At 54.6% G+C, this 25,859-nt stretch overlaps 15 protein-coding genes across 15 annotated transcripts; 8 read left to right on the top strand and 7 right to left on the bottom strand.

Annotated features, from left to right (window-relative positions):
- Positions 1–2,205: 2,205 nt before the first annotated feature.
- On the top strand, positions 2,206–3,503 carry M409DRAFT_62037 (uncharacterized protein; the record flags this gene model as incomplete). Its single annotated transcript, XM_033814991.1, has 2 exons — positions 2,206–2,716; positions 2,788–3,503. 2 exons carry the CDS (start codon positions 2,206–2,208, stop codon positions 3,501–3,503), a joined length of 1,227 nt encoding a protein of 408 aa, XP_033674665.1.
- A 90-nt stretch (positions 3,504–3,593) lies between these two features.
- Positions 3,594–4,610, bottom strand: M409DRAFT_48704 (uncharacterized protein; the record flags this gene model as incomplete). The annotated part of the gene is made up of 1 exon (XM_033811018.1): positions 3,594–4,610. One exon carries the CDS (start codon positions 4,608–4,610, stop codon positions 3,594–3,596), a length of 1,017 nt encoding a protein of 338 aa, XP_033674666.1.
- Positions 4,611–5,784: 1,174 nt separating this feature from the next.
- M409DRAFT_16050 (uncharacterized protein) lies at positions 5,785–7,778 on the top strand (the record flags this gene model as incomplete). The annotated part of the gene is made up of 2 exons (XM_033803470.1): positions 5,785–7,416; positions 7,479–7,778. 2 exons carry the CDS (start codon positions 5,785–5,787, stop codon positions 7,776–7,778), a joined length of 1,932 nt encoding a protein of 643 aa, XP_033674667.1.
- Positions 7,779–7,858: 80 nt separating this feature from the next.
- M409DRAFT_16051 (glycosyltransferase family 33 protein) lies at positions 7,859–9,337 on the bottom strand (the record flags this gene model as incomplete). Its single annotated transcript, XM_033803471.1, has 1 exon — positions 7,859–9,337. The coding sequence occupies one exon, from the start codon at positions 9,335–9,337 to the stop codon at positions 7,859–7,861; it is 1,479 nt and encodes a 492-aa protein (XP_033674668.1).
- Positions 9,338–9,781: 444 nt separating this feature from the next.
- Positions 9,782–12,785, top strand: M409DRAFT_62041 (uncharacterized protein; the record flags this gene model as incomplete). Its single annotated transcript, XM_033814992.1, has 3 exons — positions 9,782–10,072; positions 10,220–11,580; positions 11,633–12,785. The coding sequence occupies 3 exons, from the start codon at positions 9,782–9,784 to the stop codon at positions 12,783–12,785; spliced, it is 2,805 nt and encodes a 934-aa protein (XP_033674669.1).
- Positions 12,786–13,183: 398 nt separating this feature from the next.
- Positions 13,184–14,041, top strand: M409DRAFT_62042 (uncharacterized protein; the record flags this gene model as incomplete). Its single annotated transcript, XM_033814993.1, has 1 exon — positions 13,184–14,041. The coding sequence occupies one exon, from the start codon at positions 13,184–13,186 to the stop codon at positions 14,039–14,041; it is 858 nt and encodes a 285-aa protein (XP_033674670.1).
- Positions 14,042–14,118: 77 nt separating this feature from the next.
- Positions 14,119–14,451, bottom strand: M409DRAFT_16054 (uncharacterized protein; the record flags this gene model as incomplete). Its single annotated transcript, XM_033803472.1, has 1 exon — positions 14,119–14,451. One exon carries the CDS (start codon positions 14,449–14,451, stop codon positions 14,119–14,121), a length of 333 nt encoding a protein of 110 aa, XP_033674671.1.
- A 329-nt stretch (positions 14,452–14,780) lies between these two features.
- M409DRAFT_16055 (uncharacterized protein) lies at positions 14,781–15,926 on the bottom strand (the record flags this gene model as incomplete). The annotated part of the gene is made up of 2 exons (XM_033803473.1): positions 14,781–15,112; positions 15,194–15,926. The coding sequence occupies 2 exons, from the start codon at positions 15,924–15,926 to the stop codon at positions 14,781–14,783; spliced, it is 1,065 nt and encodes a 354-aa protein (XP_033674672.1).
- A 592-nt stretch (positions 15,927–16,518) lies between these two features.
- M409DRAFT_62043 (uncharacterized protein) lies at positions 16,519–17,610 on the top strand (the record flags this gene model as incomplete). The annotated part of the gene is made up of 3 exons (XM_033814994.1): positions 16,519–16,827; positions 16,879–17,377; positions 17,429–17,610. 3 exons carry the CDS (start codon positions 16,519–16,521, stop codon positions 17,608–17,610), a joined length of 990 nt encoding a protein of 329 aa, XP_033674673.1.
- A 932-nt stretch (positions 17,611–18,542) lies between these two features.
- M409DRAFT_62044 (uncharacterized protein) lies at positions 18,543–19,500 on the top strand (the record flags this gene model as incomplete). The annotated part of the gene is made up of 3 exons (XM_033814995.1): positions 18,543–18,723; positions 18,773–19,021; positions 19,079–19,500. The coding sequence occupies 3 exons, from the start codon at positions 18,543–18,545 to the stop codon at positions 19,498–19,500; spliced, it is 852 nt and encodes a 283-aa protein (XP_033674674.1).
- A 369-nt stretch (positions 19,501–19,869) lies between these two features.
- On the bottom strand, positions 19,870–20,784 carry M409DRAFT_16058 (uncharacterized protein; the record flags this gene model as incomplete). The annotated part of the gene is made up of 1 exon (XM_033803474.1): positions 19,870–20,784. The coding sequence occupies one exon, from the start codon at positions 20,782–20,784 to the stop codon at positions 19,870–19,872; it is 915 nt and encodes a 304-aa protein (XP_033674675.1).
- Positions 20,785–21,381: 597 nt separating this feature from the next.
- On the top strand, positions 21,382–22,286 carry M409DRAFT_16059 (uncharacterized protein; the record flags this gene model as incomplete). The annotated part of the gene is made up of 2 exons (XM_033803475.1): positions 21,382–22,031; positions 22,094–22,286. 2 exons carry the CDS (start codon positions 21,382–21,384, stop codon positions 22,284–22,286), a joined length of 843 nt encoding a protein of 280 aa, XP_033674676.1.
- Positions 22,287–22,579: 293 nt separating this feature from the next.
- On the top strand, positions 22,580–23,202 carry M409DRAFT_16060 (uncharacterized protein; the record flags this gene model as incomplete). Its single annotated transcript, XM_033803476.1, has 2 exons — positions 22,580–22,999; positions 23,050–23,202. The coding sequence occupies 2 exons, from the start codon at positions 22,580–22,582 to the stop codon at positions 23,200–23,202; spliced, it is 573 nt and encodes a 190-aa protein (XP_033674677.1).
- Positions 23,203–23,283: 81 nt separating this feature from the next.
- On the bottom strand, positions 23,284–24,602 carry M409DRAFT_62046 (uncharacterized protein; the record flags this gene model as incomplete). The annotated part of the gene is made up of 4 exons (XM_033814996.1): positions 23,284–23,544; positions 23,592–23,921; positions 23,969–24,211; positions 24,261–24,602. 4 exons carry the CDS (start codon positions 24,600–24,602, stop codon positions 23,284–23,286), a joined length of 1,176 nt encoding a protein of 391 aa, XP_033674678.1.
- Positions 24,603–24,793: 191 nt separating this feature from the next.
- Positions 24,794–25,711, bottom strand: M409DRAFT_62047 (uncharacterized protein; the record flags this gene model as incomplete). The annotated part of the gene is made up of 1 exon (XM_033814997.1): positions 24,794–25,711. The coding sequence occupies one exon, from the start codon at positions 25,709–25,711 to the stop codon at positions 24,794–24,796; it is 918 nt and encodes a 305-aa protein (XP_033674679.1).
- Between the last annotated feature and the right edge of the window lie 148 nt (positions 25,712–25,859).

The raw sequence follows: 25,859 nt of genomic DNA on the forward strand, positions 1-25,859 counted from the left end.
GGCAGCGGGAGCATCAAGCTCGGCCACTGAAACTGCTCGACGCAAACCTTGTGGTGCCGACGCAGCGCGCCTGCAGGCGGAACCAAGATCCTGGCACCGCGCTGGCTGCCGGTTGGAGAGGATTAGGCTAAGCCAGGGGATGGCGGCCGAGAGTGGCATTGGCCCTGCAGCAGTGTGTCGACTGCCGCCGAGCCGTCGATGGCTAAAGCTGCAGCTTGCTGTGTCCTCGGCGCCGCACGCATCTCGACGCTGCCAGAACTCGCTGAGCATGGCAGAAACAGGAAGACAGGCGAGCGTCGAATGCAGGAGCTGCATCTTCTTTTCGTCAGCTGTCGAAGCCGCCATCATGACAGCTGCCACAGCTCCGACCCATGGTACGCACACCACCACGTGCATACAGTCTCTGGCATAAACGTTAGCAACCCCTGCTAGCGTCTTGCAAACAAATCCTGTCTGTGCGATTGAGCACTGACAGCGTGTGCGTGTCGACCTTTCACTGTTAGGCTAGCAGGGGTTGCTAACGTTTATGCCGGGGACTGTATGCAACACGAGTATCAGCGGTCGTAGCGAGATAGCGTGTGGAGAAGTAGAGGGGATTTCACTGTGACGCAGTGGGCAGTTATGCGCTTTCGAAATTCGATCAATGTGAAGGGCGTCGTGATGGCACATCTATCCTTGCTCTAACAACCAGAACACGGTCTGGGCTCTTCCATCTCGTATTTGGCGTTGTTTCAAGATCCAACGTCACTCGGCCGGAGGGTTCCTGTAGGTTACAGACTGCTCGCACAATTGTGCAAATACTTCTTTTTGTGACCTTTTCTCCTGCATGATCTCCGATGAACAAGGCTCTCATCGCTGCAGCCAGCTTCCTCTAGCACCGCTCAGCCCAGAATCTTTGCAAGTTCTCAGCAGAATGTGGCAGCTCCTCCGGCAGACGCGCCGCTGCTTTTCATTGGGAAATCTGATTAGCTTTTCATTCGCAGACGACTACTGCAGCACGGCAGTTCCCCAGATGGATGATCAACTTCTCCAACACGTCCATCGTGCTGCAGAGGCGCGGCACCGTTGCAAGACCAGCATGAGACTACGATCGGATCCAGTCCGACTGCCCGGATATGCGTGAAGGCATCGTGGGAAGTGCCAATGTCCAAGTGGGGGCATTTTTAGACGATGGGAAGGTTGAAACAGGCCGTCCATTGCATGCCAGTCCTCTAGGCCAGAGTCTATCGATTGGGCATCCATGACCTTCCAAATGGCGACTTTGAGGATGCGGCGACACCGAAGACCATCACGAGGGAATACTCACCACGCTGATAGGGCCAGTCTAGGAAGTTGCCGTCGTCGAAATGGTATGCCTTGCCGGGAGTCCTGGGAGGTATCATCGGTATCTTCGCCAGAACTACGGCATCACCGCGATATGCGCAGATGACGAACATATCTCCCCTTCGACATGGAAGATGTCGCGCAATGTTCGGAGTCGGCAAGAAGGATAGATATCGTGAGAGTCGTCATCTGCACCCTTGCCTGGAGTGCCAGGCTGCCGCGGACTTGGCTGTGTAGAAGCCGCGATACTGTACCTCCTGCTCTTCTGCTGCTGATGAAAGTCAAATAGAGTGAAGTCTGCTTCGTCTTGAACTTGTGAAAGGCAAGTAGAACAGATCAGGCCACGAAGTCACCCTGCGATGTATCGACGCTCGAATGTCTGCACGCTCGATTCTCATAGGACGGATCACAACATCCTCGTCTAGCCGAACGAGTGCAGCAAAGTGTATACGCGAAGTCGTTGACAGGCCTCTGATCGCCCATCTAGCCTCGTTGTCGCATGTCGGTTTGTCGTGAGCATTCGAGACTGACGAGTTGTTGTGGTCGAATTCGAAGCCAGCAGCACACGCGACAGAATCCCCAGCCCCCACTCTGAAGCCAGCAAGCCAGCAACGCGAGCGACAAGGATGCCCCAGAAAAACCCATCTCGCTCTTTTTCTTATGCGCGACATGCAACGACAAACGCCACAGAAGTCTCCGACAGACGACACACGACTAAGGAAAGTGCTCACTGACTCGATACAACACGCCAAACGGTCGGAAAGGCGTCGAAGCGAGGTCCTGTAAAACGTCGGCATACTGCAGGGTCACAAGGAGCCGCAAAAAAGATACTGTTATACATGAGATGAGATCGACGACTCGACACGAGACCAAACAACCACCATGTCTCAGGAGAATATCGACATGGCCAATCTCTCACTGAATAATGCACCCGCATCGCAAAATGAAGCCGCCGACCAATTCGTCGACAGCGTGTCAGCCGCCATGCCTCCCAATATGCAGAGGAACCAGCAAATGTCCGCCGACGAGATCCTGAAGGAAATGAATCGCGTACCGTTGTTCATGACCTCGCTGGACGAGACGGACGGCGACGGTGGCGACAATACGATGTTGGAAGCCATCAAGGCACTGGCGTATGAAGGCACCCGAGCGGAAGTCGCTGAGAACTTTCGCCAGCAGGGGAATGAGGCAGCGCGCGCGAAGTTGTGGAAGGATGCTCGCGAGTTTTATACGAAGGGCATTCAGGCGTTGCGGGGACAGGTCAAGACGACGGAGGCGGAAGATGATCATTCTATCAAAGTCGTCGAACTCGATGAAGAAGCCGAAGCGAAAAAGGAGCGTTCCATCGACGAGGCCTGTCTCTCGAACCGAGCGCTCTGCAACCTCGAGATGAGTATCACTTCCCCCCAGCAAATACTACACCCACCGCATCAACCCCCCAAAACTAACCAAGGCCCCCTCCAGAAAACTACGGCTCCTGCAACAGAGACTGCGCCGCGGCCCTGAGCATTAACCCACGAAACCTCAAAGCCTGGTACCGCGCAGCATCCGCCTGCCTCGCGCTCGACAAGCTCCCGGAAGCCCTAGATGCCTGCGCGTCCGGCCTGCAATTTGACGCAAGCAACGCTGCGCTGCGCACCCTGGAAACCTCCATCTCCGCCCGCAGGGATCAGCTGGCGGCGCTCGAGACCGCGCGACGGGAGCGCGAGGAGCGCGTCCGGAGCGAGGCTGCGACGCTTCGCAAGGCGCTGCGGGATCGGGAGGTCGTCGTGAGGGAGACGGCGAACCCGCCTGAGATGGAGGATGCGAGGATTCAGCTGGAGGATCCCCAGGAGGCGGGGAGTGAGGTGAGGTTCCCTGTGTTGTTTCTGTATCCTTTGCATGCGCAGACGGATTTCATCAAGGCGGTGGGGGAGGGGGAGAGTGTGTTGCAGCATTTGGAGTATATTCTGCCGCTGCCGTGGGATGAGAAGGGGGAGTATCGCGTGGAGGATGTGGAGTGTTATATGGAGACGAGTGCTGGGGGGTTGATCAAGGCAGGGAAGAAGTTGGCGTTGGTGAAGTTGTTGGGGAGTGGCAAGGTGGAGGTCGTGGATGGGTTGGTGAGGATTTATGTCGTGCCGAAGGCGAGAGCGGCGGAGTGGATTGAGGAGTTTCAGAAGCGGAGGGGGAAGCAATAGTCATTGAAGATTTGCTTGCTTTTCCATTGTACATGGGTATCAAGAATATATATAGACTGACTGGCCCATCGACCTCTACTGTAGCAGCTCTCACTGCTTATCAGCAGGATATATGACATTCCCCTGCCTCCTCATATCCGCCGTCACCTTGACCACATTCTTCGAAATCTCCTCCAGCTGCCCCAGCGCCTTGGTATCCTTCTCCAGCAGAATCCTAGCAAACTCCACCGCCTCCTCCTCCATATTCACATTCGGTTTCTCGACAGTCTTATACGAGCCAGCCAGCTCCTCGGTCTTCTTGCTCTTCGGATCGAAGTGCTTCAACGTGCTGATGTCCGTAGTGGCATTGATAGTGATGGTTCCCTTCTCGCCATAGATCTCGCAAGGGGCATTGCTCTGGTAGCCTTTCGCGTTGTTGATCTGTACCCCGAAGCCATCGTAGTGGAGGATGCCTACACCGCCACCGTCGACTCCAGTCGGGCAGATGAACGGGACGTAGGTCTGGGTTTTGGGGAGGCCGAAGAGAGCGACGGCGAAGGTGATTGGGTAGACTCCCACGTCGACTAAGCTGCCTCCTGAGAAGTCGAGCGAGAAGATATTGGGCTTCTCGCCCGCGAGGACGTTGTTGTACCGACTGCTGTAGGAAGCGTACGTGAAGCTCGCGCCGTAGATTGTGCCTAATCTCTTCTCGTCCAAGACCAGCTTCTTCAGCAGTCTGTAGTTCGCCTCTTGGATATGTCTGTACGCCTCGATGAGGAACACGCCCTCCCCCCTGGCTATCCTGAACAGCTCGTCCAGCTCTTTGACCGTCGACGTCGCTGGCTTCTCGAGAACCACATGCTTCTTCGCCTTGAGGATTTGCTTGGCTTGTGCGTAGTGGAGGCTGTTCGGCGAGGCGATGTAGACGGCTTGCAAATCACCGTCTGAGGTGAGGTCTTCGAGGGAGGTGTAGTACTTGGAACAGCCATGCTTCTTGCCAAAGGCTTCTGCTTGTTCTTGGGTTCGCGAGTAGACTGCGTGGAGCTTCCATTTGCCGGCTTTCTGGGCTGCGAGGATCCAGGAGTCAGTGATCCAGTTGGTGCCTATGGTGGCATACGTGATCGACATTTTGGGGAATCAAGTGGTTGGTGGTGTTTGATAGAGTGGTCTACAGCACATGATCGTTGGAAAACTTGCAGGCCATTGACGATGTGGGGCAGGGGAAGCGGGGCACGATTGTGAGCAGTCTGCTTGACTCGACGGTCCATTATTTGGGAGAATCACGATCGAAACGAGCATGGCCATTTCAAGCTTATCAGGACCTCGAAGTCTTCAGACACATCGTCTGTTGATGAACGCTTCGTCTGTCGAGTTATCCTCACCGTATTGGTTTTCCTGACACGGAGTCCTCCTGACAACGGCCTGACCTCCATCTCATTCGTCTCTACCCCCCTCAGTGTTGACCAAGCCCTCCAAATCTCTGCGTAGACCCTTCCGCACGAAGCCCTGCATGCTTTCCATCTCTTTCTGACACTTGAGAACCATGTTTCTCGTGTGCCTTCGCTGCAGCCACGTTGGTGACAGACCAGGGAGCTTGTAGCAAGAGGCTTTTTGGCTTCGTCGGCCCGGCGGCATCTCGATCCGTTGTCAATCCTGCCGGGGCGCCATCAACGGCGTCGAGTTACTGCAATTTGCAAGACTTCGCAAAGCCCACGCCCACAACACATCCTCTGAGGGGCTTTCAAAAGCCATAGCAGTGAATCAAGAGTGCCTTTGACCGCTTCCATGTCACTTGTTCAGTCTCTTGAAGTTTCACGGTGACGAAGGACGCTGTCAGGATGCCCGTGCCGCACTGCAGTAGCGGCGGCTGACCCTTGCATGTGCTCCATTGCCTCATGCAACCAGACGGCCCATGGGTTTGCTGTGCTGTTGCTGCGCTGGACTGGCTCCGCAATGCTCACTTCACTTCCTTCCAGTCCTGCCTTCGTGTGGGATATTTGGTTCGGCCAGACGCTCAGACGGTAGATGACGGAGGTGGAATGCAGATGACTACCACTTGGCCGTCAAGATGTTCATGACAGGAGTCTTCTCCGGTGTGTATCCCACTCTCTCGTTGCTCGGTGAATGGTGGGCGGTGGGAGGAGGGTGATGATCATGTCGAAGAGGCGTCTGGAGCGAGCAGGCAGAAGGCACGCCCGTGAAGATGACGGCAGGCGGCGACTGCTCAACCTCACTTCACTCCACCTCCACATGAAGCCCGAACACTGCACACATGGCTTTCTTGTAGCAACACCCACTTCCAATGGCACACCGCTCGTCTGCACCACCGCCGGTGATAATGGTGCGAGTGCCCTGGTTCGTGGGTGCCACCAGGCGTAAAGTCGCCCGCAAGCGTTCGAAGGGCGAGACATCTCCATATTTGGGGCCCATCACAAAGACAGAACTGACAGCGCATGACTCAGGTGTCGTTCTCAGCAACACTGATCCAGAGGCCGAACGAGACCCGCCAACTGCGCCAACACCAGTGTCATTCCCAAGCCAGGCACCCAGAAGCAGCCCTTCATCATGGAGCAACGACACGCCACCGCCCCAGCTTCAACCAATCTTCGCCAGGGTTTTGAAGCCGTCAGATATCTCTGACGCCCATCTAGAAGCCTTGAACATTCAGGTGGACTCTCCTTGTCCTCCAGATGAGCTCCTACACCACGCACCAGATGGCACGTCTTATCTACCACCCCTTTCGCCAGACCAGGCAATCACCCCAGCATCCTACGCAGATGCTACCAAAGTTGATGCAGCCTCCACCAAGAGGCGAAAGGACTTTGACGAGCGTCTGGTCGAGCTTCGCATAGACAACGACACTGGATACCGCGTCATCACCAGGACGACCAAGCCAGGGAATAGGCCACCGCGGTTAGGGTATATGAGGAAGTTCTGGGAGGGTCTCGAAAGCATGTCTCAGTATTGGGACACTGGCCTTGATCAGTACTATGAAGGCCCGGCTCCGTCTGCTGATGAGAAGATTGAGAAAGGAACTAAACGCCAGAAGCTGGATTCATCCCAGGCAAGTCAAGTGACGGTTCCAATTTTCGGTAAAGGACACAACAAGGAGAATGATGCTGGCTCAGAATCAAAGTCTGAGGAAGCAGCAACTTTGGACGAAGCCAGTCAGACTCCTTTGCCTGAAAACGATGACCTCTTGACTGGACTCGAGAACGCATTGTTGGACCTGCCAGAGCGCGCGACTAGTTCAACACCCGAACCACGGACATGTTTACGATACAAAGGTCGACGAACAGGCACAGGACGCGATATGCCAGACCAATTCCGCACAGATACTGTCAAAGCATTCGTGGAAGGTGTGGTCTGGGCATTCCAATGCAATGTCGCAGCGCCTCGACAGATGCCGATTGTGCAGATGAACAAGCTGAATCTTCCTGTACGCCAAAGCGCAGGCGTCTTTCGTGTGCCTAAGGAGCGATCGAAAGCACGCAGCGGTTGGCTGGAAGGACCCATTACGTGCATTCAAGTGAGGGCAGAGACAGACTTCGAGGCGGCGGATCTCAGCGAGTTTCAGTCGAAGACGAAAGCAAGACTAGATGTGATGCGTGAGCTCGGTGGATTGTTACAGTGTGCGCAAGAGCGTCATCGACAGGGCAAAACGGAAGTTCAACCTGGACAGGGGAAGTGGTGGACTGAGAAGAAGCGTTGGGGAGGCGGCAATGGTGGCGAGGTCGAAGCCCAGCAAGGGAACAGCGACACGAAGGATGTGCTCCAAATGGCCGAGGAGATGATCACTGGTCGAAGCTCCAAGACGCGCAAGAAGAAGACGCCGGCGATGTTATGGAAGGAGTTGAAGTGCGGGAGCAAACTGTGGGATGCGAAGATGGACTACGAAGCCGTCGGCAAGGATCCGACGTCGGATTTCGATGAGGTGAGTGTTGAACTTGAACCGCTGATAATCGCTGAGATGTCGAACTAACAAATCTCTCTCAGATCTTCATGGTCTCCGCTCTAAACCACCACATCTCCATTCTCAAACTCACCGTCCACGGCGCCTACATCGACTACCTCCTCACGGAACAGCTTCCCAACCCAATGCCTTCAGACCCTGCCTGGTGCGCGCCGAGACTCCAGCGGACGCAGTGGTACGATTTACTGGACATTGAGCAGCGCGTGCAGGCTTTCTGTGTGTTGTGGGGGATCATGGCGTATCTCACGAGGGATGTCAACACGACTGCGAGGCCGATGGAGGGAGACGTGGATGTTGATATGCCGGAGGTGGTGGGGACTTAAGGTATGGTATGTTGGAGATGGACGAATGGATGGCTTTTGGGAATGGAGACAATGAGTATGAGGCTAGAAGTATGTCTCTTTCATGGTTTTAGCTGAAAGAGCTTCCCAGCGACGGGCATCCACTCGTCGTTCCACCGTCTTTGACACTCTTGCATTGCTCCTTGTCGTAGACTCTTCAACTGCGATCCATCTTCACCGAACAGCTCCTCGAGGATGTCAGCAAGGCTCTCAACACTTTTAAAACCCCTTCCGTTCTTCCCTTCCTGCACCAGTTCCGGCCAAGCTTCAAAATCACTCCACCCCGCCACAGGCAGTCCTGTCCCAAACATATCGACGACTTTCATCGGGAGATCCACTCCCGAGGAGGAAGTATGCAGACTCACGCCCAGATCCGCCGAGCCAAGCAGATAGGCGTAGTCGTGCGGACTCAACCACGCCGTCGTGACGATGACGTGTTGGAGTTTATCCGCTTTCGTGAGGGCTTCGATTTGGCGCAGGTAGTGCTCTCTCTGGGGACCGCGGCCTGTGATGATGGCGACGACGTTGGGGAGGTATTGTTTCTGTTCGACGGTGGTGGAGTATGAAACCAGGGCGTCGAGGAGGACGGAGAAGTCTTCATCCGGAGTCCAGGAGGTGGAGCTCACGAGGAGACGGCAGCGGCCGGAGAGGATGTCGTCGGCGTACTTGGTTGTTCCGGGGAGGCGGTGGAGGACTTCACTTCGGTTTGATGCAGAGAGGGGTTGGAAGATCTCTGGGGGCCGGTCGTGTAGAGGGAGGGCGTTCTCGATGCCCCATTTCTCTTTCAGGACGCGACGCATGGCGTTGGTGACGCAAAAGTGGGCGTGGACGCCGTGCGAGGAGAGGAGACCTTCGTACCATTCGGAGATTTTGACGAGGGGGTGGAGGGGGCCCAGGCGGAGGGCGAGGATCGAGTAGCCAAAGTTGTGCCAGTCGATGACGAAGCGGGTGTTTCTGATGAAGCAGACGACCTGGCAGACGGCGAGGGTGGGGATTGAGGGTGGGTTTTGGATGAGCATCCATTTGGAGGCGACGGTGCAGTAGGCCAGGGCGTAGTAGAGGCTCCAGATTTGGTAGAGGACTTTGATGGGGGCGAGGAGGAGGAAGAGAAGGCGGTTGTTTGTTTGGAGTCTCGGAGGGAAGGGTTTGATGGGGACGATGTTGATGAGGCAGTTTTGGAGGATGTCCGGGTGGACTTCAGATCCAGCGTAGCCGATAAGGTCGACCTTGCCTCCGTGTGTTGCCAGGCTCAAGGCATGATATTGCATGCGAGGGCTGCGGCCAATGTCGCCCAGGACAACGATTTGAACGCTGGCATCGATCTTGACGGTCCCATCTTCGTCGACGTGCTTCTTGAAGTAGGCATAGCCGGACTTCTCAGGGTTCTCTTTGCAATTTTCTGGGAAGGCCTCCTCGGTCAAGTAGCGTGGGTAGAAGTGGCTGTAGGAAGTTGGCAGAGCGAGTATGATGATGAAGGTCACGGCCGAGGTGATGATGGCTGCCGTTAGCACGACATTCCACACGACCAGCCACCACGACATGACCTCTGCTGTTCGTTCGCAATCGTCGTCATCGAAGCACGTTCAATGGGTTCGTATCGTGAACATGGCCAGGTGGTCGGTCGGAGGATTGATTCCTTCAAGGTTGTGGCGCTATCTCGGCAGGGCCCGAGCCTAAGTTATTTGCGGCAGCGCCAGACCCTGCGACAAAGCGCCTCACGCGCCTGGATTGGGCAGCTTCGAGTGAATAGGGGTGGACTGGCCGCTCTGCTATCTGTGTGCACCGGTCCATTACGTTGTTCGATGATCCTTGGTGCCGCCGCCTCCGACACCACCTGCACCCACGACGCGCAACATCATCGACGAGTACGAGGAGGAAGGAGCGCAGAAGAAGGAGACGATACGGCGAGACTCGCCTGATACCAATGGGACGGATACCGCACACACACATGCACGCCTGAGACTTGACTTTCAGCACCCCGAAGCATGTCCAGGGTACTTCCTGCCCCGGCCGCGGCAGGAGGAAGCCATGGAAGCTACTATCACCACAACCACTCTCACTCCCAGCCCATGCTGTCGCCTGCCAAAGAAGCCTCGACGCACAACCACTCCCACTTGCCCACCAGCAATGGCAACGCCGCCAAGCACCTCGCCTCCAAGGGCAGTCTGGACGGCAGCTTGCACACCCTCAAGGAGAGCAGTCGAGAGACGAGCCCGCTAGCCTCGCCGTACCGAGAAGACGACCACCCACCTTCGTTTGAACAGAACCTGTCGGCGGTACGAGCCAACGGCAGTGTCAACGGCCTTTCGAACGGGCATCTTCACAGCCACCACGGCCATAGCCACGACCATAGCCACGATCACCATCACGAGCATTCGCACGCACATACACACTCGCACAACCACTTACCTCTACCAATGAAGGGCCGGCCAAGAGGAGAGTCGGATCTGGGCCGGCCAGCATCGTCGTACACCAGCGTAGTGAGAAACCTACCAGCGGCTTCGGCTTCATGGTTCTCACTACCAGAGGCCTTGACAAGCTTGTTGATACCATTGCCGTATATGTTCGCATCCGTGGCATATTGCAACCATGGTGGCTTTGTCGAAGATGGCCTCCCTCCTCTTTCCGCATATGCCAGGCTGCAAAAGTCGGTTCTGGATGAGGAGCTTCCTTCGAGGCAGCTGTTCGAGAAGACGGGATGTGGGTTCGTGGAAGCTTGCACATTGACCTCAGGCACACTCCTGCTGGTTGGGATACTGGCCAAGATTCGATCCTCAGAGCGAATGCTGGACCGACGAAAGGACAAGCCGGAGCCTTCACCAGTCGTTAGTGACCTGCTGTCCACTGGATCGCTGCGGAAGATCGCCCTTCGATCGTTGAGCGTTGGCCTGCCCTTCTACGCTTCGTTGCAGATTGGAGGAATGCGAACTGGACTTGTTCTGTTAACAACAATCGCATCCAACATAACCAACCCACAAACCCCGTCCAGTCTGACTGGACTCGATTGGAAACACGTCGTGAAGTCCAGGATAGGCTCGATATCGATCATCGTCATTGCCCTGCTTCTTGACTTCACTGGCATCACCTTCAGAGCATCGACTGTTGATCTGCTGCTTGGATACTCAGCGCTTTTTGGTTCGCTCTTTGTAATTCAGCCTCCCTTACCGGCCGTTTTTACGCCCTCTTCAAATATCGCAAGCTCTTCGACACCGACTACAATGCGATCGCCTTGGTCGCAGCCGGCCACATCACCTCTAGTGTCTTCCATCCAGGATGTCAATACGACCCTTACAGCCGGTGTATTGATGTCTTTGATAACGCTCATATTCTCCTTGATCTTCTCAACATCGCCACCAATCACGCTCTCGGCCATAGCGTTCAGCACTCTCTCTCTAGGTACTTCCGCCGCGGCGATCCTCTATGCTCGACCCTCTGCTCTTCGCGGCCCCCACAAAGCTGGTCTTGGGCTCGGCTGCTTCGCGATTGCAGCCTGCGCGTTTCTCTTCTCCCCGTCTTTGTGGCCTGGAACTATTCTGAACGGCGGCCTTTCTGGATTGTCTTACTTCGGCGTTCTGTACGATACATCGTCGGCTGCGGCGCATAGACATGATGATGAACATTCTCACGAACACGCACATAACGCCGACACACACCACCACCATCACCCTGCGGACGGCTCTTATTCATGGTTCACAAAACAATTGATGCAACGATGCGAGCCGGGCTCTCTTGTTTATGGTATTCTGAGCGAAAAGGACTCCCGCCGCATCGCGTACTTTACATGGTGAGTGAGAGCCCATCAAGGTATGAAAGCGGAGCTAGCTAACGCATCACAGCTTGAATTTTGCTTTCATGTTTGTGCAGGGTGTTTACGGATACATTAGTGGCTCGCTTGGTTTATTGAGCGACACTGTGCATATGTTCTTTGATTGTTTAGGCCTTGTCGTTGGACTTGGCGCGGCAGTGGCCTCGAAATGGCCGACAAGCCCAGAGAGACCGTACGGCTGGGGAAAGCTCAACACCCTCGCAGGCTTCGGCAACGGCATCTTCTTGATGCTCGTGAGTATTGAGTTCATCTGGGAAGCAGTGGAAGGCATGGTCGAGGGTAAGGAGCTTCGCCATGTTCAGGAGCTACTCGTAGTCAGCACGCTGGGCTTCGTAGTCAACATGATCGGGCTCTTTGCCTTTGGACACGCGCATGCTGGACACGACCATGGACATGGCCACTCACACGGCGGACACTCGCATGATCACGCTCACGATCATTCGCATAGCCACGACCACAGCCATGCGAACCATTCGCACAATCACTCCCACGACAGCGACCATTTGCACCATGGACATAGCCACGCCCACGAACACAACCATTCTCACGCACCCGCTGCTCATTCGCACGATCATGGCCACGACCACCACAATGAGAATATGCATGGTATCTTTCTGCATGTGGCAGCCGATGCTGGCGGCTCCTTGGCCGTCATTCTAAGCACTGCCATGACGCTGTGGAAGCCCTGGTATCTCTGGGACCCCTTGGCAACGATTATCATCGCCATCTTGATCTTCGCAGCAGCTGTACCTCTAGTGACATCTTCAGGCCAGAAGCTCCTTCTCGTCATCCCCGACCAGCTCGAATACAACATCAAGAACACTCTCCAAGAACTTGGCGAGTTGCGCGGCGTGGTAGGATACGCTGTACCGCGATTCTGGCTGGACGATAAGGAAGATGCTGCAGACTCACATGGACACCATCACGGACATGACCACGGGCCATCGCCCGGCAAGGACAAAGTCACCGGTGTTATCCACATCATTGCGAACCCCAACGCGGATGTGGACGATGTGAGGCATCGAGTTGACGAGTTTGTAAGAGGAAGGAACATGGATCTCGTTGTACATGTGGAAAGAGAAGGTGACGGTTCATGTTGGTGTGGTGGAGCCAGTGCTGGATGGAATGGATCGGATACCTTTCCAAGAGTAGTCAAAGCGTAGACGGCATACATGCGTCTCTGTCTAGTTGTATCAATACGTGTTGAGGCTTTGTGGCCCCCTCTCTTTCTTCATTCTGCTCCGACTATCTGCACTTGGAAATAGATAATAACGGGGTGCCTCTCGGGGAAGCAGGACGTCTGCCGACACGTCCAATTTTGGAAAGTGCACTCGCCGAATCAGGACTCACGGCTACAAAGTTCACTCGAGGTGGAGACGACGAGAGCTGACATCCGAATGGCTCTGCAGTCAGGTACTTGGCCCTTAGCGCCCCGAAGATCAGCGACAACAGTCCAAGTCAGAACCAATATCGAAATAAACCTCTCCCATAAAAACGATGCCATTCGCAGCTTGGTACACCAATCTGTCAGACCTCACCTCAACTCACCTTCCCAACGAACATGGCCCTTAAAACGATAACCTCCCTCCTGCTAACCACCTCACTGGCATACGCAACCCCAATCCTAACCGAAAGACAAGCCCTCCACAACAACTACCTCTGCAAAAGCACCACGCACCCCAACCCCGTCGTCCTCCTCCACGGCCTCGGAGCAACCTACTACGAAGACCTCAACTACCTCGAAGCCTACCTCCAACAAAACTCCTTCTGCACCTTCTCCATCACCTACGGCGCCTACCCGGATTTCCCCTACGTCGGCGGCCTGAAACCCATCAACGAATCCGCCGCCCAACTCGCAACCTTCATCAAAAATGTCCACGCAAAGACCGGAGCCGCCAAACTCGACCTCGTAGGCCACTCCGAAGGCGCCTTCCAAGCCCTCTACATCCCCAAGTTCGAAGACGGCGTTTCAGGAATCGTCGATAAAATCTTCGCCATCGCGCCCCCGACGCACGGAACCACCTTCGCGAACCTCTACAACCTCTCCTTCATCGGCGGAAACCTCACCAGCGGCCTCGTCACCACCATCCTCGACACCGTCGGCTGCGCGGCGTGCAACGATCTCCTCCCCAATGGCGCTGCCGTCGAAGCTTTGGACGACGGACCGATCGTGCAGCCGGGCAACGAGGTGACGATCCTGACGTCCAAGTATGATGAATTGGTGACGCCGACGGAGACGAGTTTCGTGCGCGACGAGGCCGGGGTGCGGAATTTGTATGTGCAGGATTTTTGTCCCAATGATCCTGTAGGTCATATTGGGGAGGCGTATGATGGGAATGTGTGGGAGTTGGTCGTGAATACGCTGAGTGGGAGTGAGGCTGGGCCGGATGTTTGCGTTGTTGGGTCGCCTGGTCGATGAATGAAACGAAACGAAACTCCTTGACTCCTTGACTCCCATCCTTGATATCTCGCTGCAGTTCCCGAGATCGAACCTTTTTACTCCCTCCCCTCCATAACAAGCCCATACTGATCCTGCATCGACCTCAACACCTCCCGATCCAGCTCCAGCTTCTTCTCCTGCGCTTCGATCTTCTCCCGCAACAGTTTCATAATCTCCTTTTCGCGCTGCTTGATGTACATGTCTTCGGCGGCTTTCTCCCGCCGCGTCCAGCTGTCTGCGGCTGCTTCGCCGCGTGGGCGGAGGGAGCCGGTGTCGCCTTCGGCCATGGAGTGTGGCGTGTTCGTGAAGGCTCGTGTGGTGGTGGGCAGGAGGCTTGGCTTGGGCAGGAGGGCCTTGGTGGGCAGGGTTTTGGGGAGGATCGGTGGCATTTGGGGCTTGGATTGCGTGGGCGAGGTATTGGAGTTGTTGCTTCTTGGGAGTGTACCGGCTTTGACTATTTCTGGGTGAGGAGTTGCTGTTATTATACGTACCTTTCATCCCGGTCTGACCACCCCTCTCGCGATGGCGGTACGTATCACGCGACAGGTCTTGAGCTCGATACTCTTTTGAGGGCAGTGTAACAGGGACTTCCCAGGTCTAGACGTAACAGGAGAGGATGAAATTGAGACGCAAGTAGTGTGAAAAAGATAGGGACGGGTATCGTAATGTACAAAAGAAAGGCAAAACCAAGCTCGACCGTCACATGCAGAGCCGACCACTAGATCATCATGAGGCGCCCGTCCTCGTTCGTAATGCGCTCGTCCAAGTACACGGCATTGTGCTGCCATCCGCCGCGACCATCACCCAGCTCAGCTTCGATCACCCTGCCGTGATCCGCCAGCCTGATGTTGCGAGCGCTAGCCGCAAAGTTGCCGCCTCTCGCCCAGTGCAAGCGGCCGTTGGTGTTCGTAAAACAGTCGTTCAAATCGATCTCAGAGCGATGGTGGTGTCCGTGAGTATTGGCTGCTTCGGCGACAAGCGTAGAGCGACCTTCCAAATGGACGCTTCCTTGACGACAGCTTGCGAAGAAGTTACCAGCGGGTGCGCCGCCTGGGCTCGGTGTCAGCGAAGATCCCCACGGCAGGATGAGTGAACCGAACTAGTGATGATGTCGTCGGTCGTGTTTCCTACCATGCTTCTTGTGGTCCGAATCAGACGAGCTCGACGAGCTGGAGCTAGAGCTGGAGCCACGGCGGTGCTGCTTGTCTTTGTGCTTCTTGTCCTTCTTGTGGTGTTTCTTGACTGTGTCTTCGAGCATGCTGCCTGCTACTGCGCCGCCTAGGCCACCAATGATACCGTGGCCCATCTTGTGCCCGCCGTACGCACCGGCGGCTCCACCTGCGAGAGCGCCCATGATGCCTCGGTCTGCGTCAGAGCCTGGGGGAGCGCCTGGTGGTGGAGGACCTCCGTACTGGCCTGGGCCGTGGGGCTGGTCAAAGTGGGAGCGGAATGCATCGACATCTCCGCCGCTGCCCTGCTGGTGTGCGTAGTGCTGGGCAGGGGGATATTCCTGGCCGTACTGAGGTGGCCCTCCGCCGTACTGGTCCGGCTGGCTGTAGCCATGCTGCTGAGGAGGGTATGGAGCTGCTGGGCCGCCTTGGTAGTAGCCCTGTGGCGGCTGATGTGGTGGGCCGTCTTGGGGATACTGCTGGTAAGGCTCATCGTTTGAGCCGTAGTAGGAATGTGCAGAGCCTTGCTGGCCACCGTAGCCTTGCTGCGGTTGTTGGTAGTTTCCGTAAGAGCCCTCGCCAGAATTGTAGTTTCCATATGGTTGCTGTCCACCATACTGTCCACCATACTGTCCTTGGCCGTATTGACCCTGTTGCGGGTAGCCGTACTGGCCCTCTGGTGGGTTCTTGGTCATGGTGAAAGATGTGTCTCTTCGATACTAGAAAGGTACTAAGTTTTGGAGGAGAATGATGAGAATATTGAGGTTCGGGTGTTGGCGAACAACGAAATGATATATACTGGTCTGAATTCCCTAGAATAGCAGAGGTAGCGACCGCTAAGGCGTGCGATGTGGAGGGGAAGAGCTGTTGCCAGCTGAAAGAGCTCGCACAGCCACCCCAGCCGCACTGAATGATCGCCAGGCGCCAGGAAAGACGGCTCTGATATGCTGATTCGGCGATTCGCGCTCAAATTGCTGTGGCTTGATTCATCTAGCGCTGGAGGAGGCCGACGATGATGATGATGTCCACGCCGGTGGCCGTGAAGTCTTTGTCCTATCTCCTGACTTTCGCAGCAACGACTCAGGAACCGGGCCGTATCGGAAACTCCCGTACCGTACGCTAGTCTCCGTGAGTGAATCTATTCCGAGCTCGGGAAAGAATGGGGTCAACTTGTGCTCTCTCCTCGACTTGCACCCAAACACATGGCCGCGTCGAGATGTGGTATTTAGGTGCAAAGGTAAGGCAGATTTCTCAGAACCATCTCTCATTCACACTCTCACCACAACGATGAATTCCCTGCGTCTTTCCCAAACCGTTCTTGCGCGCAAAACAACCCTCACTTCGCAGTTCATCCGGCGGGCATCCACATTGCCTCATACCATCAAACCTTCCAGAGATGAGATAGCAGCCGGTCGCCTGGGGTCCAGAAACCTCGAGGCCGCGGTGAAGAGCCTCCACATAGATGGCCTGGTGGTCGTATCGGACGTAATTCAGCACGAAGCACTGGATGACCTGAATGCCAAGATGGTAGAGGATGCTCGAACACTCCAGGCGAGAGGCAAAGACGGTCCATTCAACTATAACGTTGGCAACATAGTGAGTGTACTTTTCGTCACACCGTGTGGATGAAGCTGAGACCTCTGGCAGCAACAAGACGCCCCACCGGTGCGCAAGTACTTCGATAAATCAATATTCATGAACCCCATTGCCAGCCAGATCACCACAAATGTCCTTGGGCCAAAGCCCAAGTGGACTTTCTGCAGTGGCAACTCTGCTCTGCCACCAGTGCCAGGAGCTGAACCGCAAAGACAGCCTGTTCACGCCGACGCAGACTTTGCCCATCCCGATCATCCCTTTGCGCTGGTCGTGAACGTGCCACTGATCGACTTTACGCCAGAGAATGGAAGCACGGAAGTCTGGCTGGGAACTCATACCGGCGATCTCTCTGGCCTGAAAGTCCAAGAAGGTTTGCACGGAGACAGAGCGAGTGGCCGCATCATGGAGCACGTGTTGGAGAATCGACGCCAGACCAGAGGTCCAAGTCAACCTGACATCAAGAAAGGCAGTATTGTCATCCGAGATCTGAGGCTTTGGCATGCTGGTATGCCGAACAAAACGCAAGACATCCGGGTCATGCTTGCGATGAGTGAGGCTCTTGATATATGTGTAGATGAAATCAGGCTGACGTTTGTCGTAGTCCACTTCGCTCCTTGGTACAGGAATCCGATGAAGCTTGAGCTATCGGATACCATCAGACCTGTCGTTGAGGGCCAAGATATGCTTGAAGTACCTACAGACTGGGTGAGCGAAGCTGAAGCGACACAACGTTACCTCAATCGCGGCTTTGGGAACAGCTACGACTTCAATCAGACTCCATAAGTGTCAATGCAACGAGCATAGTCTTCCAGAAGTCATACCGTGGCACTGATCAGAGTCTGCAGAACCTAGTAAGTGCCGGCCTACCTACCCTCCTCATCTCTCTCAAAGTGGAACACACATCCCCCAAAGCTCGCGAGCTGTCTAAGCAACCTGGAGCACGACCAAGGGCGTAGTCACTTTAAGAATCGGAGACATAAGGCCGCTGTACTTCCACTTTGAGCGTAGTCGACGGTGGTGTGCATGATCGTTGACATCTGGTCGTTAGGACTTTCGCACTCGCTCTGGTTTGCCTATGAGACAGGTTGTCGGCAAGTCCGTTGCTCTCATTTCCCAGTGATGAGTCTCGCTGCGCTTCGAGACTTGAACAGAGCAGCCATTGACGGGCGAACAAATCCTGCTGCCTACTCAGACTATCTTGCGTGCTAACAAACAAAGAATAGACGCAGAAGGTAGCCACAGACGACAGCCGCTTTAACGTATCGCTCGGACTCGGTTGAGGATTGCCCCCTTGCACAGCCAGAAAAGTGGGTCTCTCTTTGGTCGTGTTCGTCGTATCGCTCTTCTACGTCTACGCGAAGCACGCGGCAAGCCATTGCGACTCAGTGATTGCACCGAATTTTTGCTGAGGGTCGGTCAATGCTCTTGAAAACTGATGCCTTCAGACGGGAAGACCCACATTGATCTGCTCGGCGCAGCAGCTACTGTCGTTTGTTTGGACACGATGTGCATACGACCGCTCCGACGAGGCTGTTTCCTCAACAACACCTCCATTCAAAACCGACACTTCCCTCTTCACGATCACGCTCGACACATTCCTTGACACGTTCTGTGGCTCTTGGTTTTGTGGCTCTTGAACACCTCTGTCAGCCCAACATCAAGAAGTCCTCCAACAACAGCCGTCGCTCTCTACCACCAACACGAACTCGTCCAAGATGCTCCTCTCTCGCGCCGATGATGGCGGCCTCTCCGACTTCAAGTACTACTACTACACGCCCACGATGGCCGGCGCGGTCATCTTCATCCTCCTATTCCTGCTCGCCACCACCATCCACTTCTACCAGATGATCCGGACGCGGACGTGGTTCATGATTCCGTTCTGCATTGGCGGCCTCTGTCAGTATTACACGATCGCGACGATAGATTCGTACTAATGGCCGTGCAGTCGAAGTAATCGGCTACATCGGCCGCGCACTGTCATCCAACGAAGCACCCGACTTTACGCTTGGCCCGTACATCATTCAGAGCATTTTCCTTCTCGTCGCGCCGGCCCTCTTCGCTGCATCTATCTACATGGAACTCGCTCGCATCGTGCAGATGGTGGATGGTGACCATGCTCTGTTCATCCGACGCCGTTGGTTGACTTGCATCTTCGTAACGGGCGACGTCTTATCCTTCTTCATGCAATCTGGTGGTAAGTCTACCCCCTAGACCCTGGTGCATTCTATTCTCATCTAAATTCCTCTTCAAGGTGGCGGCCTCCTAGCACAGGGCGGCGACAGCATCAACACCGGCGAATCACTCATCATGGGAGGTCTGGCGCTCCAACTCGTCTTCTTCTTCCTCTTCGTCGTGGCTGGTGCGATCTTCCACGCTCGCGTTCGTGGCAACCCCACTGAGAAGTGCAAGCGCTACCCATACGAGAAGCACCTGTGGAACCTCTACATCGTCAGCGTCCTGATCTTCGTCCGATGCCTCGTTCGTCTGGTCGAATACGGCCAGGGATGGCAAGGCTACATCATCACGCACGAGGCGTTCCTCTACATCTTCGATGCGTTGTTGATGTGGCTCGCCATGTTTGCAATGTTCTTCCCGCATCCGTCTGAGGTTGCAGCTATCATTCGGGGACACGGCAAGTATGCGGTTACTGTGATCTTCACGAGAGATATGTAAGTACACCACCATCACACAGTTGGATTCTAGAAATTCTTTGAGCTGACTTACCGTGCCTATTAGCAACCTGCAATACCAGCCAGCCACCATGATGCGTCCATGGGCCTAAAGAGCCACGATGATATTCCTACCTCTCGTCCCAGCGTTCAGCTCGAGATTACTCTTCAGCGACCAATATAGCAGCGACGCCTTCATCTTCTTGGTTCGGCGAATTTGGGAAACGGACAACGGCGGACAGGCTGCTGCTTTTCAGGAGGTACTCGCGGAGGGCGGATTCACACCAGCGAGCAGCCAATAATTGCATCAAGGCCACACTTGTACGACAGAAGGAAGTAAATCAGACTCAGCACGATGGGTTGCAAACTTTTCTCAAACCTCAACCTCGATCACATTCCCCTTAAACTCCCCCATCTTCCCAGCACAAGCCACGAACATCCTCTTCCCATCTTTACTCACCGCCAACGCCGTAGGCTCCTCGAACGTCCTATCCTCCCCACCACCCGCAAAAACTTCCAACTTCCCCTCCTGATCCACCTTATGCACTGCATTCCCATGCTGCGTGAGATACGCGACCCCCGTCGTCCGATCGAAATCAAAATCATCATACGCAATCATCTTCCCAGCACCCTCGTTCTTCGCCACAACCTCCACCTCTCCCTGTGGAACACCCTCCCCATCGATCTTCACCCGACAAAACGTCTCCCGTCCCGAATTCGTCCAGTACAGATACCCATCCAGCGTCTTCGCGCCGTTCGCGCCGATGGGCAACCTCTCCGCCGCCTCGCTAGGCGCCAGATTCGCATGCTCGAGCGGTGCGTCGACTTTGCCGGTCTTGGTATCGATTCTCCACACTTTGCCATGCGAATCGACACTCAACAGAATATGCGGATTCTCCTCGACGCCACACATCCCGTTCAGGAGCGGCGCATCAGGTGCATCCGCAACTTTCTCGACTGATGGGTTCTCGATCCCAGTATTTAGATCCACGCGGAAGACTTTCATGGTGCCGTTGTCGAAGACGAAAGGTTGCGGCGCGTGCATCCCACCCGCGACGGCCCAAACATCAGGGGCGATTTCGACGATGCCGGTTAGAGCGTTGACGTCGGGAAGACGGGCGACGAGTTGGGGTTCTGGCGATGAAGCATCTGGGTCGACGTTGTAGAGTTCGCCTTCGCGGAAGGTGGTTAGGAGGAGATGGCCATTGTGGCGGATGGCGATGTTTTCGATGAAGCAGTGTTCTTGAAAAGTGAAGAGCCGACGGGTTTTGGGACCTGGTTTCGACATTGTTAGTTGGTGGAACTCCTCAGACGGTTGATTGGGGTGCCAGCGTACTTTATGTGATGTTCTTTATATGCCACATGGCCGGTCGTGCAGCTGAACTGGGCGGATCCTTTCAGCGCGAACTTGTTCTGAAGGGGCTAGTCTGTTGGTGAAGCGATGCTCGTGAATGGCCTGTCGATTAGGGTTCTGGTGTAGTACAGAAGAGGTAGTGCTCATGGTTGCTGGTGCTCTTAGCCAGACCTCGAATACAATGTCGTCAGCATGTGTCGTCGACGATGAATGCCTCAGGCCTCGAAATGTCTTATTACACTAAGGACTTTAGCCGTACACTGGACTCGCCTGGTGGAAAAGCTTACCTCTCGTTTTCTGGATCGCGAGTGGACGTTCCGGAAAGGAAACCGCTCAGTCTTCAGCCTCAGTCCCTAAGTGGACAACCTCGTTTTCCCTATAAAATGCGCTTAAATGATGGATCCAGGGAAGGGACGGCAAGACTGTCCGTGGAGCGACGGTCGAGGTGAGGAGATATCAATCTCTCGTCAAAAAGCCACTCCAATGTCTTCTTGGAACTCCTCCTCGCAGACCGAACCTCCATTAAAAAAAATGCAACTAACGCCTCTTTCCTTTGACATTCTCCGCCTCATATACCCACTTCCAGAAAAGAGCCCCACCAGAGATCGTCCCCTGCAGGTCCTGGCTCTGGGCATTTCCCGCTCAGGCACCGAGTCTCTCCGCCAAGCACTCATCGAACTTGGCTACGACGACTGCCACCATGGCTTCCGGTACATCACAGATCCGACAGAGATCCTACCGTGGGTTCGACTCGTCTTAACGCAGCGGCAAGGCAAGCAATCGAAGCTTACGGCGGAGGAGTTCGACAAAGTTCTTGGAGATTGTCGAGCGGTCACGGACACGCCGTCTTGTGGTTTTGCGAATGAATTGCTCGATGCGTATCCTGATGCAAAGGTCATTCTGAATTATCGCGAGGACCTAGACGCCTGGTATCGAAGTGCGGATGCGACTGTCGAGAAGCATAATGACTTCCTCACGTGGTGGGACTGGCTGTTGACCTTTTTCGATTCGCGACTGTTCTGGAACCATCAAGTGACATTCTTCCTCTTTTGGCGACGACTGTTCGAATACGACTTCAAGTCGAACGGAAAGTCATGCTACCTGGAGCATTACGCAGGCTTGGAGAGGAGACTCAACAAGGAGGGCCGAAGATATCTCAAGTGGAAGGTTGAGGACGACTGGTGAGTCTCGAGTATCAGTTCAGTCTGGCGATTGTGAGGCCGACGTTGACATTTCAATGCAGGGACCCGTTGTGCTACTTTCTCGATAAGCCTGTGCCAAATATTCCTTTCCCAAATGGTAACACACCGAGCGATTTCGAAGCAAGAATGGCCAGGGCATATGCAGAGTCCAGGGCAAACGCCAACCGAAACTTGTCGATATTCGTTGCAGTCCTGGTCGGCACGGGTGTGTTGTTGAGAGCCGTTCCGTGGTAGTAAACCATCAACTTCAAGATGTTAACATTTCGATTCCTCGAATATTCGGCACCCTTTCTCCGCTGGCTATGCGGCGAGCCGCGAACAGCCACTTTTGCTCCGGTGGTAAGCTGATATACAGAAAAGCTCGCTCGATCCTTCCGAATCCGGACACCGCTGTGAAGATCGATTGTTTGTAAGAGCAAGCCGTCTTCGATATATAGAGGAGGACATGTGCCTGTAGCCGTACACTGGCCATGAGCTTCCTGGTAATCAGAGTCAGCAGAAGAATAACTCAAGTCGCAGAAACAATCATGGCGAATACCACCAGCAATACCTCGTTTGCAACACCAATTTTCTACGACCCTTCCAAACATCAACACATCCTCGCCCAGATTGCCGACATTCACCACGATTGTGTGATCCACGATGCCATGCCGCTTAGCATTCTCGACGTGTCAAATCGTTCCAAGCTCGACCAGTACTGGCTGACGAAGCACGCAGAGGTCGAAGATGGCAAACGTGTCATCGTACTCCAATTCGTTACCGATGCGAGTGGTAACGAGGAGTTGGCCGGACTGGGAAGCTTGCATGTGCCTGGAGAGGAGACAGGTCCTTTTCGAAGTTGGATTGAGAAGCTCATGGTGAGCCCTCGACATCGGCGGAAGGGGTTTGCGAGGCGCCTGATGGACAAGCTCGAGGAGGCGGCCGTGGAACGAAACGCAGGCTTAATAGTAAGTCAATTGCTACGTGGAAGTTCAGCAAGTACTCATTGCAGTGTCAGCAACTTGGAACCGAGTCTGGCACACCAGCAGCGGAAGTGTATCCTCGACTCGGATACAAAGCTTGGGGTGTGTTGCCCAGATATTGTGTATCTCCAAAGGATGGCAGCTTGATGGATGAGATTCACTTTTACAAAGATCTTAGGGATGAGTAATGCCTTTGCATGCCGAGCTGGGATCTGCCTTTGTACAGCTGCTCACTTTATGATACATACGAAGCCTTTTTGAATGGGTATCTAAGATTTGTCGAACTTGACGTTTCCACTGTCACCCACAGTGGCGTAGCTCATGGAAGTCTCGGGTTGTTTTGAGGTTGGTGTGCTGGATGCGATAGAAGCGCGATCTTCGGCGGCCGCTTTTGCGTGGAGTGTAGTCGGCACAGCGCCAGCTGGACTGTCGGCGATCTCATTGACGTCCTGGTTTGTCAATACTTCGCTGATTGCCGTCGCTCTCGATTGAACAAGGATGGTGGCCGGCCCGTGGAAGTGGAGGAACAGCTGGAAAAGTCAACATCCATCACCAATTATTTCGGTCCTGTACTTACCCTGTCACCCCAGATCGTTCTTCTCGCCCAGGTTCTGACTGCGAAAGAAGCATCTCTGATAAGTCTCCAGGCCGTGCTTTCCCGCATTGTCCTCCAGAATCTGGTGTCCGGCAGCGACGTCAACGGGTTGGGTATTTGCAACCGCAAGTTGTTCGAGCTGAAGCGGTAAGGTTGCGGTGCGTGTTGCATGATGCTGTATGCGATGACGTTGCTAGGGTGTACCACGTATTCGTCTCCAGTCTTGAGTGTGATTTGGTGTATCAAGCCTTTGCCCGAAAGTGCCAGTAAGCCTCGCCCTGTGACTGTTGTGCTGCCCCAATGTGCCAGGCTCTGCTTCTGTTAGCATTTGCCCATCAACTATCACGCATACCACCCACCATCTTTTGATTCCATCTTGGCTTCAAGCTCAAGGTATGTCCAGTCCATGCCAGGAGAGCATTGCGGCGCGCAATCATCCAATCTAGCCGCCCATCTAGATGTACCACGACGAGAGATTTAATAGGTGACTTGGTGGCTATGAGAGCAGTGTACGGCGTAGTCGAGGATATTCGCTGGTAAACGAAGGGGATGCCTAGGAGGGCTCGGCGAAAAGGTTCCAGCAGAGACAACGTCGATACCGCCTATACAAGTCAACAACAGTTTTCCTCATCCCGTGGCGCATGCCCTTACGTTCTCTGCCTTGCCATTGAATCCCACCAATGTGCCTTTGCGCGTATACAGGTTCTGAGAAGCGGATATGGAGGCGGAGAGGAGCGAGAAAGGGCTGCCGAGGACTTCGAATCGCGCGTCTGGTAGTACATGTGAGCTACATCTTCGAAATATACATCCTAGTAGAGGGAGAATACCAGCAGAAGGGCTTGAGCTCGTACTGGTGGACGTCTCTAAGCTCTGTTGTTGCTCGGTCGAGGCTGGAGTCGCGCTGATTTGCACATAGCGCCGGCCAGACACTCTCGACGAGTTGTTCAGTTGTCGGCACGAGAGGCACACGTGTTCGAACGCCTTTCGGCGCATTGCAAGGTCGTGGCGTAGGTAGTGGTGCTCAAACTTATGTTGGACATCGAGGTGAAGCTTGAGGGCATGAGCATGAACATCCGAAGAATAGCCGGGTTGAGCTTCTTAATCAATATTTCATTGAGGGTCTATTAATACGACAACTGCTTTTCCGAACTACATATGTCACGGCACTCCTTGAATGAGGACCTCTAATAGCCAATACTAGTTAACCATCCCCTCATGATCCTAGCGATCTCCCACCTTTTCGTCTCCAAGGCAAAGTGACCAGAGTCCACAAATCTCACAACCGCATCAGGAGAATCCTGCTTGAACGCCTCTGCGCCAGGTGGAATGAACGCAGGATCTCCCTTCCCCCAAACTGCGAGGATCGGGACCTTCGAATTACGGAAGTACTCATGGAACTTGGGGTAGTAAGTCCCTGGGTTCGTACGGTAATCGTAGAAGAGGTCAACCTGATGCTCGGTGTTGTTCTCGCCAGCAATGTTCTGCAAGTAATCGAACGTCCAGGCTGATGGGTTCAGTAATGGATAGTCTGCTTCTGGGACGCCTTCAGTGTACTGGTACTTGGTCGTCTCCAGTGTGAGTACGCTGTTCCTGATGACTTCTCGCTCGGCTTCGGCGTTGGAGCTGTTCCAGAGATTGAACACTGGCTGCCAGAAGGGTTGCCCGAATCCCTCATTGTAGGCGTTTCCGTTTTGACTGATGATCGCCTTGATCTTGTCCGGATGTTGAATGGCAAAACGCAGGCCAACAGGCGCGCCGTAGTCGAAGATGTACAGGGCAAAGGGGCTCAGGTTCAAGGCCAAGATCCAAGCCGTGATCACTGCAGCAAGATTGTCGAATGTGTAGTTGAAGTTATCAGGGACTGTCGTGAGGCCGAAGCCGGGTATGTCAGGAGCCAGGACATGGTAGGAGTCTGACAGCAAAGGAATGAACTCGCGATATTGGTACGAGCTGCTGGCGAATCCATGCAGAAGTAGGACCGTTGGGAAACTTGGAGAGCCAGCTTCGACGTAGTGGACAGTCGCATTGCCAGATGATGTTGGTCCAGAGAAATTGACTGGTGTGTCGTGGTATGTAGGGACGTATGGTGATACTGAAGCCATCTTGTCACTGTTGTGCTTGAGCGTTGATGTTCGAATTGTTGTTGTTGTTGGCATAGATGCCCATCCTGGCTGTGGGGTGGAAGTAGGCTTCCTTTATACATTCCCACCTCTCAATGTCGTGATCAAGGGGCTGCTCCTACCCGTGCCC

This window comes from Zasmidium cellare (assembly GCF_010093935.1).
Source record: "Zasmidium cellare ATCC 36951 unplaced genomic scaffold M409scaffold_1, whole genome shotgun sequence".
Classification (NCBI taxonomy): Eukaryota; Fungi; Ascomycota; class Dothideomycetes; order Mycosphaerellales; family Mycosphaerellaceae; genus Zasmidium; species Zasmidium cellare.